Source organism: Gopherus flavomarginatus, chromosome 13, assembly GCF_025201925.1.
Source record: "Gopherus flavomarginatus isolate rGopFla2 chromosome 13, rGopFla2.mat.asm, whole genome shotgun sequence".
Classification (NCBI taxonomy): Eukaryota; Metazoa; Chordata; order Testudines; family Testudinidae; genus Gopherus; species Gopherus flavomarginatus.
Window position 1 is genome coordinate 8,860,921 of NC_066629.1, and position 12,190 is coordinate 8,873,110.

General features: G+C 48.1%; 1 protein-coding gene across 2 annotated transcripts in view; it reads left to right on the forward strand.

Annotated features, from left to right (window-relative positions):
• LOC127033622 (dynamin-1-like protein) overlaps positions 1–12,190 on the forward strand; it is a 245,769-nt gene that overhangs the window by 224,529 nt on the left and 9,050 nt on the right. The window contains exon 1 of one of the 2 annotated variants that reach the window (XM_050921612.1): positions 12,062–12,112. The exons of the other annotated variant lie outside the window; for it this stretch is intronic. Within the exon in view, the coding sequence (XP_050777569.1) occupies positions 12,084–12,112 (29 nt within the window). The 5' untranslated portion in view covers positions 12,062–12,083. Of the gene's footprint in view, positions 1–12,061; positions 12,113–12,190 lie in introns of those variants that run through there. 2 annotated transcript variants of the gene reach the window in all.

The following is a 12,190-nucleotide window of genomic DNA, read 5'->3' on the forward strand; positions in this document are numbered from 1 at the left end:
CGTCTCCAGAGAGAACCAGCCCGCCCTCTACATCTTAGTATAAGCCTATATAGACAGTTCCATCACGTCATAAATTATTCACTAGAGCAACCCACCCCCTTCTTCTAACAACTAGAAACTAGACACCTTTAGTATACATGCATGCCTAAAGTTAGAAATGTAGGGGAGTTAAAAACAAACAAAGAACAAAACCAGGGAGTGAAAACAAGGAGGCTGGGAAACTAGGGCTCTTATCAGTTCTTCGAAGGAGCTGCCCGAACACAGCACATCTGGTACTATGCCAGGAATGCAGCTTCTCTCTTATCTTACTTTTTCCCAGCACTTGTGAGACATGCTGCTGCTTCTCAGTGTTTTCCACTCAGGGATTACCCACAAACCTCTGTTAGCCTGACTTTGGTCAGGTTGGCATACCTGGTTTTGTCTGCTATATCTTTATTCAGGCCTAACAATCCCCCCTTTGTCCCTAGAGGACCATAATGGGACTCTTGGGTCACATATCCATCTAACAATTGTACGGGGGAGGCTAGTAAACCATGACCCAAGGTCTGAGTGGAGGTCCTTAAAACTAAAAGTGTGATCAAGAGATATAGCATCGAAAACAACAGCAACATTCTTAATAGCTTGTAAATCTTTGTCAATTAAGCCAGAGTGATTAACAGCAAAGCAACATGTTCCCCCGATGCGAGCACAAGCCCCTCCCTAATTCAGCATTCATGGCATTTAGCACACGTCTATTTTGCAAAGTTACTTCTGCTACTTCATCAGTCTCTCGTTGCAACTTTTGGAAAGCGTCTATTAATGCATTAGCTGTTTTTTTCAAGCTCTGCAGAAATATTTACAACTGCTCTCTTGAGCTTAGCCACCCACAGTCCAGGAATGAGTGCATGGACAAAAGAGTGGAATCCTGTTTGTCTGACAACTAAGGGATTGGGGCACTGACTATAAATCAGTTAGGTATACCAAGTGGTCTAATTTCCCAGATGTTTCGGTGAATAATCCAGTCCCATGTGCATCCTCCCCATGGACCCGTCAGGATTTGGTATGTGGAAGCCCACACCCCCCGGTCCAAATGCTTGGAAGGAGCACTGTAAATGTTTACACTTCCACCCAGAAAGTCTTTAGTATATCTCCATGACCACAGATCAGATGGTACTCCTGATGTGTCTGTAAGGGCAGTGGGCCAAGTCTGGTACTCAAGATTACTCCGAATGGCCATCAGCTGGTTATTTAGGAAATCCTGAATCTCCAAACATACTAGATCCCACTGCAATGCCTTCCCAGCCTCAGTGATATTTAATACCATCTTTCCTTGGTGTAGTACTATATTACATTTGTTATTTAACTATTTTCAGGTACTTTTAAAAGGCATTGACATTAATAGCATAGGAGGGGGTTACATTATTAGTCACTGGAATGGTTTCAATACAGGTAAAATTTCCAGTGGCAGAACAAACTCTTCGGGTACTTGTTATTTAAAATCCAATTAGAGAGAGCAATACATGCTGAAGAATTTATCCAGAACACAGGGCACAGCCTGTAGAATAAACCCCAAAATCCAATCAATACCACATTCCCAAGCATGGGTCCCACAAATTTTTTCTGTCACTGTACAATTCTTTGTTTCTTCACCAGGGTCAGTTCTTAATGTCCTTTCTAGTCAGGAATTCCTGGACTTTGGCAATTTTAGTGGAGTGAGTGTTCCTTCTTCTTTCCCAAAACAGTCGTGGTGCAGCATCCCTACAGGGCAGAGGTTACTAGCACATAACCCTGTAATGGCTTTGCTTTTTGTAGAAAAATTCAAAGGCACAATAGATCTGTCAGTGGATAAGGGAGAGGTTACTAGCATGTCACCTTGTACTTTTTTCCTACTGTCCAGAAGGCACAGTGGAGTTAGAAGGTGAAATAGGCTAATCATCAGTAGGAGAATTCTCCCAATGTGGAGGGGTCTTTTTGCAGTGAGAATCTTGGGTCCAAGCAGTCAGTCTTTGGCACTTCACAGCGGTATTGGTAGTCATCAGGACTTAAGAGCCTTTCCAGCATGGAGCCAAGGCAGTCTTTCGTTGGTGGACCTTTACATCAATCCCGTCTCCTGGTTCCAAGGAGTGGCAGGGCTGCTGGGGTCTTTGGGTAGCGCTTCCTTACCTGTGAGAAAAGAAACTTAACACATTTCATTAGTGCCTGGCAGTGTTTTTCAGATCTCATAGCTGCGTGGGCAAATTCAAGCCCTCCTTTTCCTGGTTGTTAACCAAGTCTTAAATGTGAGCAGTGTTCTTGAATGGAGTCACTGTCTTATCTATAGCCTGAGCTTGCTATTTTATTTTATTTTATTTTTTCAGTTAATTCATTCTGTTCTTTGTCCTTCTTCCCTTCCTGGCTTCTTTTAACCTGCAAAGGAAACTTTCACTTTTTACTTATACACCTTTTTCCCAACAATGAACACCTACACATTGTCATTATACAGTACATTAGTCTTATTATTTAATATATGACACACATACCCTTTTACTAAAATAACCTTATTACAGAGCTTTCGAGCAACAAGCCAGGACAAGCACACCCACTTTGAGGAGTTCACTCAATACAACCTCTATTTCAATAGTCTTCCACCATCCCCAGCCCTCTGGCTAGAAATTTGAGGTAGCCAGAAAGATCCCATGTACAATATGGGGAGTGGGTTAACTTTTAATGTCCTTGCTTTCAAAGACTGTTGGTATGCAAATTTTAATAACAATTTTTGCAATTAACAATTTGACCAATAAAGTTTCTTTTCCTTACTTAAGGAAATGCATTAGACTTTAGTATATCACATTCTTCTGATTTATCTAAACACTTTGTATTTCAAGTTGAACAAAACAAGTATCTGCATTTTAATTTAACCTTTTTGTTTGATTTTAAACTAGACTATTTTATAAAAATATTAAACACAAAAATTTCGGCCACAAGACAAACACCACAAGACAGAACATAGAACACAAAACATAATTCCTATTGTGCCAGTAAATGCATGGTACGTTGAATGTTGTTCAGCTGGCATCAGTTTTCTCTGATTATCTGAAAGACAAAAAAACAGAGGTCTACCCCTTCTGGGAAGACAATCATTGCTTAAAATAGACAAATACCTTTGTTGATTTCAGGAAAAACAGAGGAATTATCCCATATTTTGTGTGTTTCATAGGCAGCCCAGGTTTCAGTGGCTCCTACCTTATCAGTTAGATAATTTGCATTAATACAGATGCTTTCTGGCTTGCTTTTTACTTTTAACTCTTGCTTTCAAACACTGAAAGAAAACATCACTACTTATAGTGCCCTTACAGCCTAATAAAATTTCAATTACATAACACTATATACATTCTTCAGCTAATTTAACTAAATTCTAAATGATTGCAATTAATTTATTTGCCTCAATTTATTTACAAACATTTTAAAGACACCAAGAACTTTCCTCTTTAGCATTTTTACAAAGTTCAACTGCTGTTTCCTCCAGCAACTACAGAGTTAACTTCTCACTCTCCCTTAAATCACTTGCTTGTCTCCCAACAGCCACTTTTATCAACTTAAATCACCATTCCAAGTAAGTCCTGGGTATTTGAAATCCCCATGCTTACACTTACTTACTCCTTCCTTCCACTACACCCTTAAAGTTTTACAACCTGTTTTCCAATCTCTCTGTCTGTTGCCTGCCCGCTTGGGCCCGATCCTGCTTTTCTCACTGAACCGTCCCTTCCATGGGCACCAACTTGTTCCACTACCATTTTAGCTAGGAAGGTGGGCTTCTCAACTAGCCCCCACCCTGCCTGGTCTCTTCCCTTAAACATTCTTACTCACAAGACTACCCGAGTCCTCCTTCATGAGGCTTGCCACCTGGACGAAGACACATGGCCCATTGGGCAAAGGCCATTTACTTAACATATAATTTGAAGGACTATTCTTAGAGGGTTTACCCAGAGACTCATTCATCTGTTTGACACTTAAACAGAAAAGAGAATTACACAGAGAGCAGAGGGAATTACAGTCTAAGCCAGACTTTCCCACTTCTATACACTGACCGCTACAGGGGACGGGACAGAAGGATCTCAATTCAACCTCAGAGCTTTCTCGCACACATGGCTTCCACTCCGAGGAATTACGAACTAGAGGTTCAGTTCCGCCCACACTCCTAACACCCAAATGAACAGAGCAAAAAAAACAACAGTAACTGGTTAAATAGAACAGAACCAGAACCAGATAGTGTTTCTTTATCCTATTAGGACTCACTTTTACTCATGCAGTTCTCAGCATATAACACCAACAGTACCAAGCAAAGCAAACATAAAAAAACAAGGGTAAAACAAATAGATGGTGTAAATTCTGCAGGGCTCCCCCCTTCTTAATTGCTCACCAAACTGTGACAAATTTCTGTTACCAATCTATCCCTCATGTCAGGTGATCAGGCTGACACTACAGGATCGTTGGGGGAAGATAAAGAAAACACACCATATAACTGAATTTTAAAGCTTCATTAATAAAATAATAAAACAACAACGGAGAGTGTTGGGAACGCTCTCATATCACTCAGGAAAATATTAATGCCCCAAGCCCGAAGCTCCTTTCATACTTACATACGTACATCCAGACTGGCCACTTCTGTGTATAAAGTTCAGAGGAGGGGGAGAGGTGGAAGGTGTATACAGCTTGTCCAGAATTTCCAACATGCTTCTGCTCTTGGGAGGGCTGTTCTCTTACACCCTGGAATCTCCTGCGGCGTCTCTTTCAGAGATTCCAGTCCAGGTCGGCTGCCTGTGGCTTCTTTGGTGTCACCAAGCCACACCGACTCCAGGGTCACAAAGGCACACTGTTGGATCTTACTGGACAGTTAATCTTTGCAAATGTAATCTCAGTTCTGTAACTTGTATTTCCTTTGCTTCGCCTCTGTCTATATTTTTTTCTTCACAGCCAGCTGGGGCCGAAAGCAGCCCCTCCCTGCACCAAGCACAGTCCGCACCGATTCCTGACCCTGAACGCAGAGCAACTCCCTCCTTCCATCCCTGGGCCAAGATGATTTTTAAATTAACCCATTCGTTATGTCTTTTTCTTTCTTTTTCTCTTTCCCATTAAACATTCTAGTAGCAATGCTAACTACTTCAGACAAACTTTTCCCTTGCGTACCATCTGGATGCTCTCTAAATCTCTTTGCAATATCCTTTGAACATTGTGACATGAAAACCATTTTAACCATCTCCTTTCCATGATCAGTTTCAGGATTTAAATTCCCATGCTTTCTAACTTCACAAATCAGTCGAGCACAAAAGTCAGAGGGGTGCTTATCTGGATGCTGAACACAAGCAGTCACCTTGCTCCAGTTTGGAGTAGCCTCCCCTGCATCTCTAATACCATTCAAAACAGCTTTCAAAAATCCATCCAACTTTGTCTTTTGAGCTGGATTATTGGGATTCCAGTTAGGGTCAGTAATTAGCCAAGGTGCATTCAAATGAGCTGCATATTTTTCTTTTACTTTTTGTCTTTCATCTTCTGTCATGAGAGTATCTAATAACTGCTTTACATTTGCCCAAGTGGGCACATGAGTGAAAAAGATTGTGCAGAACATTCTTTTCACTGCCTCAGGATTGTCTCATAAGTGAGGCATAGTGCACTGCCAGTTAAACAAATTTGAAGTTGCAAACAGGGTATGGGTAAAAACCATCTCATGTCCCCCAGCAACGAGTGGAACCAGATAAGTTCTCAATGAGGCTTGTAATATCAGGGGTGTCTCAGAAACATTCTCCCTCATGGAGTTAAGTAACCTAGTGGGGGTCCACAAGGGCAAGGATGAGGGCTGCTGTAATATTGGGGGTGTTTGAAAAGCAGTCCCTGACCAAGTTTGCGAAAGGCTGGCTGGAGGCTGCACAGAGGGGGTGAGGCTGCCTGATTCCTCTGAAGATGAGGGAACATCACTCTGAGCTCCCCCTTGATTCTCCTCTGTCCCTGTACTGTCCCTAACCTGCTTTTGAATCCTTGCACTCCACCAGACGGGGAAGAACAGGAACAAAATTGTCCTCCTCCCGGTGCAGCTCTGGGGCATATGGTGGGGGATTTTTTTACAAGAGCTCTCCATACAAACAGCTTCAAAAGCTATCCATCCCTCCATGGGTTCATAGTTATACCATACAAACAAGTAATCCATTTGTCCCGGCCTAAGATCAACCAAAATATCCCTTAAGGAGTTCATCCTATCTGTGGAAAAGGTTTCACCCTCCAGCCAGTCTCTAGTCGGGGACAAATAAAAGGTAAATAATGGCCATTGGATCCAACACAGATTTTTCATCTTAAATTTAACTAGACCAGCTGTCTCAGAAATCTCTTTCCAATCTCTAAGTATCAGAGACAACAGGGCGTCCCCCGGGCGCTTACTGCCAACTTGTCCCATTTTAATGAAGGGACTCTAACCCCTCTTTGTGAAGGGACTCTAACCCCTCTTTCCCGGGTCGAGGTAAAGGGACTCTAACCCCCACCTCCCCGCGTTGAGTTCTTGCTTACCTCTCCAGGGACTCGAATACCTGGACTGGGACTCAAACCCAGGCTGGGATTCTAACCCAGACAACTTGGATCCTGCGCAAATCTGGACTGGGACTTTAACCCAGACCTGGACTGGGACTCTAACCCAGACCTAAGTTGTCAGGGACTCTAACCCCGACAACCTGGACCCTGCTCAACGGGTAGGTGGACCTCGCTGGATTTCTACGAGCTTCAGCTGGTTCACAGAACACGCCTTATCGCCAACGCAGAGATCAGATCACCAGGCAAGGCTCCTCTAAACCGGAGGATGCGCGCTGCGTTGCCTCAGAGTCCGATCCCCCGCCGGAGAGTCAGACAGGTCCCGGCGGAGTCGCCAAAGATGTCAGGGACTCTAACCCAGACGGCAAAGTACGTTGTCTGACCGCGAGAGAGACAGGCAACACCAGCAAGGTCCAATCAAAAGCTCTTTATTGACAAGTGCACGCATCAATAGAGAGCAGCTCGTCTCCAGAGAGAACCAGCCCGCCCTCTACATCTTAGTATAAGCCTATATAGACAGTTCCGTCGCGTCATAAATTATTCACTAGAGCAACCCACCCCCTTCTTCTAACAACTAGAAACTAGACACCTTTAGTATACATGCATGCCTAAAGTTAGAAATGTAGGGGAGTTAAAAACAAACAAAGAACAAAAGCAGGGAGTGAAAACAAGGAGGCTGGGAAACTAGGGCTCTTATCAGTTCTTCGAAGGAGCTACCCGAACACAGCACATCTGGTACTATGCCAGGAATGCAGCTTCTCTCTTATCTTACTTTTTCCCAGCACTTGTGAGACATGCTGCTGCTTCTCAGTGTTTTCCACTCAGGGATTACCCACAAACCTCTGTTAGCCTGACTTTGGTCAGGTTGGCATATCTGGTTTTGTCTGCTATATCTTTATTCAGGCCTAACACAGTTTTGTTCACTGGCTCTCAGCACCTCGCACTATAAAAATTGTTCCAGCCCTGCTGGGTCTAGTGGTTAGACCAGGGGAGACTGAGAGCCAGGCATGGGCGGTGGGTAGAAGGGCCCAGGGGATGCTGAGCGGGAGTGAGCCTTGGGGCAAGGCTGCAGTCCGGGAGCACCCAGCCTCCCCAAATGGAGGAGTCCCAAGCAGCCCATGGAGCCAGGACTCCAGGCTTCTATTCCTGGCTCTCCCACAGACTCCCAATCTGATCTGGTGCAGCCCATATCGCCCTCCCTGATGTCTCAGTTTCCCCATGTGTGAGACGGGTACCAATGTGAATGGATGCAGAGCCTTGGAGAACCTAGTCTCTTCTCCTGGCAGCTCCTTGGTACCCCTGGGTAAGCAGCCAACTGCTCCAGATCCTGGATCACGTATGGGCAGACTGGGACTGAGGGCTAGATCTGAGGAATAGAAAGAATAAACCCACCCTTATCCGAACCCACTCCGGGGTACATGGCGAGGAAGCTGGTGTTGCAGGGGGCAGGGAGTTCTGCAGCCCTCGCAGGAGAGAAGGGAGTGATTCCCCGGCTTGACTGCTGATGGGGGTAGTGGTGTGGGGGGTCACTGGTGGATTTTGGTCTCATCCCTGCGGGACTGGACATGGAGCACGGCCTTTTGGGAGCTGATGTCTCCTCTGTGTGTGCGAAGGTGATGCTGGGCCAAATTGTAGGACCCCCTGCCCTCCCCCAAGACAAGGGAAGGGCCTCTCAGCCTTGCCCGCTCTTCTCTCTTTCACCAGGATCTGCCCAAGCCGCTGGCCTAGCCCAGGCCCCCCTTCCTCAAAGCCAGCAGCTTCAAATTCTGGTGAGTGGAGTGGCTAGGGAGTGGGGGCCTCTTAAGCGCACCACAGGGAGCAGAGCCCAGGGTACTAGAGGGGGATAAGGGCTGTGATGGGGCAAGGTGGGGTTGGAGAGATGTCAGGGAGTGAAACTGGGACTCAGGGAGGGAATGGGGCAAGCTGCAGGGAGAAAGTGTAGAGAGGGGGATATCACAGGAGCGGGCGGGGGGGGAGGGGAGACAGCTGGGGGGAGGGATTGAGGAGACCGTAGGGATGGCTGCTCAAGAGGCAGCAGGCAAGGGGGGTAGGCACGGGCGGGAGCTCGTAGAGGGGTTGGGGTGTCAGGCCATCTCGGTTCTCCTTGTGAATGCCACCAGGCTGCAGGGAACCCCACGACCGGAAGAGCCCTCTGCCTCCCAGCCTGGATTCCCAGAATGTAGCCGGTGGGGGGGGGGATGTGACTGCCTCAGGGGCACTTACCCCACTCCCAACCCCTGCTTGTGGGGAGTGGGAGGATCTTGCAGCTCCGCAGCACAGAGCTCATTCGGGGAGCTTCCCCCAGGGAAGGCTGGAAATCAGGGTCCCCCTCACCAGAATAAAGTCCTCAAGAAGGATCGAGTGAGTCTGGTGCGAGGGGTTAGTTTGTTAGCATGGCCCCCTACACAACCACTGCCACTGGCTCCCCAGCTCCCAGGGGGGTAAAGGGAGGCGCCCCCTAGACAAGCTGGGGGGCCGGGAGGTGGGTGACATCAGGAGCACCTGGCCCTCAAGGCTGAGACTCATCAACTCATCACAGCATTGGCTGTGCAAAGTGCCACCAGCTCCTGAGTGTCTGCACCCCCCCTCTACTCTGAAGGGGGATCTGGTCCCTCCTACACCCTGGAGCGGGGGTGTGATCACTCCAGGCAGCACCCACCCTCGCACTCAATCACAGGGGAGCAGGGGTGATTTTTCTTTTGCTCCGATTGGTCAGGGCTCTGTTTCCTCTTCCTATTGGCTGTATCGGAAGGGGCGGAGCTTCGCCAGGGGCGTCACGTGACCCTGAGGCGTTCGGGAGGCGGCTTTTGAGCAGCAGGTGGCGCAGTCCGGAACGGGAGCAGGTAAAGGCGGCGGGGGGTCCTCCCTGAGCTTCCCAAATACCCCCCAGCCCCCCAATGCTTCCTATTCCCTTCTACCCTGCATCCTCAATACCCTTCCGGCCTCCTCTCCAAATACCTCCCACTCCCTTCTACCCCTGCCCCCAAATGCTCTCCACACGCCCCTCCCCAAATACTCCCTGCCCCTGAAATACTTCCTGCCCCCTTGCCTAGCCCTTGGCCCCCGAATGCCTCCTATCCCCCCTTCTAGCCCCTCCCCAATACCTGCCAGCCCCCTTCTACCCCTGCCCCCCAAATACCTCCCACCACCTTCTATCTCCTGCCCCAAATACCTGCTGCCCCCTCTCTTTCCCTCTGCCCTCAAATACCTCCCCCCAAATGCTTTCTACCCCTCTTGTCTAGCCCCCTGCCCCCCAAATATCTCCCATCCTCCCTTCTTCTTGTCCCTTGCCCCCAATCACTCCCACCCCTCCTCTTCTAGACCCCCTCTCCCCAAATACCTCCCGTCCTCCTTGTCTTCTAGTTCCTCTCCCCCTAAATTCACCCTTCTTCTAGTCCTACCCCCCCAAAACCTCCCACCTCTTCCTCTTCTAGCTTCCTTCATCCAAATACCTCCCATCCTCCCCCACTCTTCTAGCCCCCCAAATACCTCCCACCCCCTCCCTCTTCTAGCCCCCCCACCACTCTTTTAGTTCCCAGCCCAACTTTTAGCCCCCCAATACCTCTCTAGCCCCCTATCCTCCCTCTGACCCCCTGGCACTCCCTTCAGACCCTCCCCAATACCACGACCCTTCCACTTCCTCCATTTGTAAACCCCTCCCCAACACCCACCCTGATCTAACATCCTGTTCTGTAACCCAGTGGTTTGCAACCTTTTTCATTTGTGGACCCTTCCAAGCACTTCAAATGGAGGTGCAGACCACCTTGGTCATCTCAGACATGCTCTGCAGACCTCCAGGGAGCCATGTACTCCAGGGTGAAGACCGCTGACCTAGACCCCCCCCCGAACATCTACCCTCAGCTCCTCTGTCCTGTAGACCCCCTGCCCACTCCCTCTTTCCTGCTCTAGCCTTTGGAGATGAAAGGGGTCTGGTGGCTGGGGCCTCTGCCATCACCCTTGGTGGATTGAGGACAGACTGGCCCGTGGCAGGGATCTCCCAGTACAGTTTAACCAGCCAAGACTGAGGTGGAAAGGGCGGGGGCGCCATAGTGGGTGAGTGGGGCAGGTGTGGGGGGGAAGCTGGACATCATGGCGCAGTGTGGAGTTGGTAGGAAGGGCTGGGGTTGGATGGATGGTGTGGCATAGTGTAGGGTGAGAGGTCTGTCTGGCTAGGAATTAATAATTGGGTTTAGAATACAGACATCAAGAGCCAAATTCTAAATGGCTGTGTACTGTACACCCCTTCCCAGAAAACAGATCCATAGGGTGTGTGCCCAGCTTGCTCCTCTGAATGTGAAGGGCCCGTGCCGCAGGAAAGCTGAAAGAACATCGTGGTCTCTAAGGAGTGAAGGGAGGTCTGGTTGTATGTGTGTAGCTGAAGTTGCATAACTTAGATCAGTTCCCCTTCTCCCCCCGCCCAGTGTAGACCATGCCATAGAGAATTGCCAGTTTAGGCCCACAAGGTAGCGAGCTGACTGCTTGTCCCTTCCATGTCTTTAATACATCAGGCAAAACAATAACCCCCTCTGAGCTCATCAGTGTCACCCTGGATATACCTTAGTGCCCCTACACAATGGCTGGTTTTCCTGGCTACTTCCCCTCAGAGTCCGAGTCCTCCTCAGATATGTGTAGACACAACCTACTTGTGTTAACTAAAGTGAGAGTTCAGTGGCCCTGTATTCTGCCCTTTTTTTTCCTGAAAAGGGATTAAAAATAGTTTTCTTTCCCTTAACTCCTCCTCCTCTCTCTTTCACACTGAATTCCTAGCAATTGCCTGAGGTTTTTTCCCCTCAACTGTGAAGTGTCATGTTGTAACTGTATTACTTTTAGTGCTGTATTACTGCTTATTTTTTTAAAACCAGACTCATAAAGAGCAGCCTAGTGAGCCGCATTATCTGGTTGCCAATAGAGTGCCCTTGCTTGGATTTGCTGTGTATAGCTCTTGTATATGTACATAGCTTCAGATTTCAGGGACTGAAGTTTGAGGTTTTGAATTTGGGTTTTGAACCAAGTTCTCTTTGCTAACCTGTATATTATGGGGGCAAAGAATAAAGTAGTATTTACTCCCAGTCTTTATTCAGGCCTAATCTGATGGTGTTCAGTTGGCGAATTAATTCCAGTTCTGCACTTTCACCTTGGAGTCTGGTTTTGAAGTTTTTCTGTTGAAGAATGGCCACTTTTAGGTCTGTTTTTGAGTAACCAGAGAGGTTAAAGTGTTCTCCTACTGGTTTTTGAATGTTATAACTCCTGATGTCGGATTTTAGTCCATTTATTCTTTTGCGTAGACAGCCTTGTTTGGCCAATGTTGCCCTCACGTTGCCCCTTTCAAACATGGCTGCCGCAGAGACCATGGCCCCGCTGATTGGTGTGAGAACGAGCCAATAACCCTCCAGTCTCAGTCCTCACGCCGAGCCACTCTCCTGCTATGGGATTAGAGGAAAGGCGTTGAGCAGTGATTGATGGCCCCTCCGCAAATAGCGATGGGACTCCTGGGGTCTCGGACCAATAGGGAGCGGAGGGGGGCGGGGCAGTGCTTCCAGGTTGGGGAGTGAATGGGGCTGGAGCTGGGGCCTGAGCGCAGGTAGCAGAGCGAACCCTTCCCAGATGCCTGGGTCCGCTCCGTGTCTGGGGGTGGGGGAAGCCCGGACGCCTGCGTCTG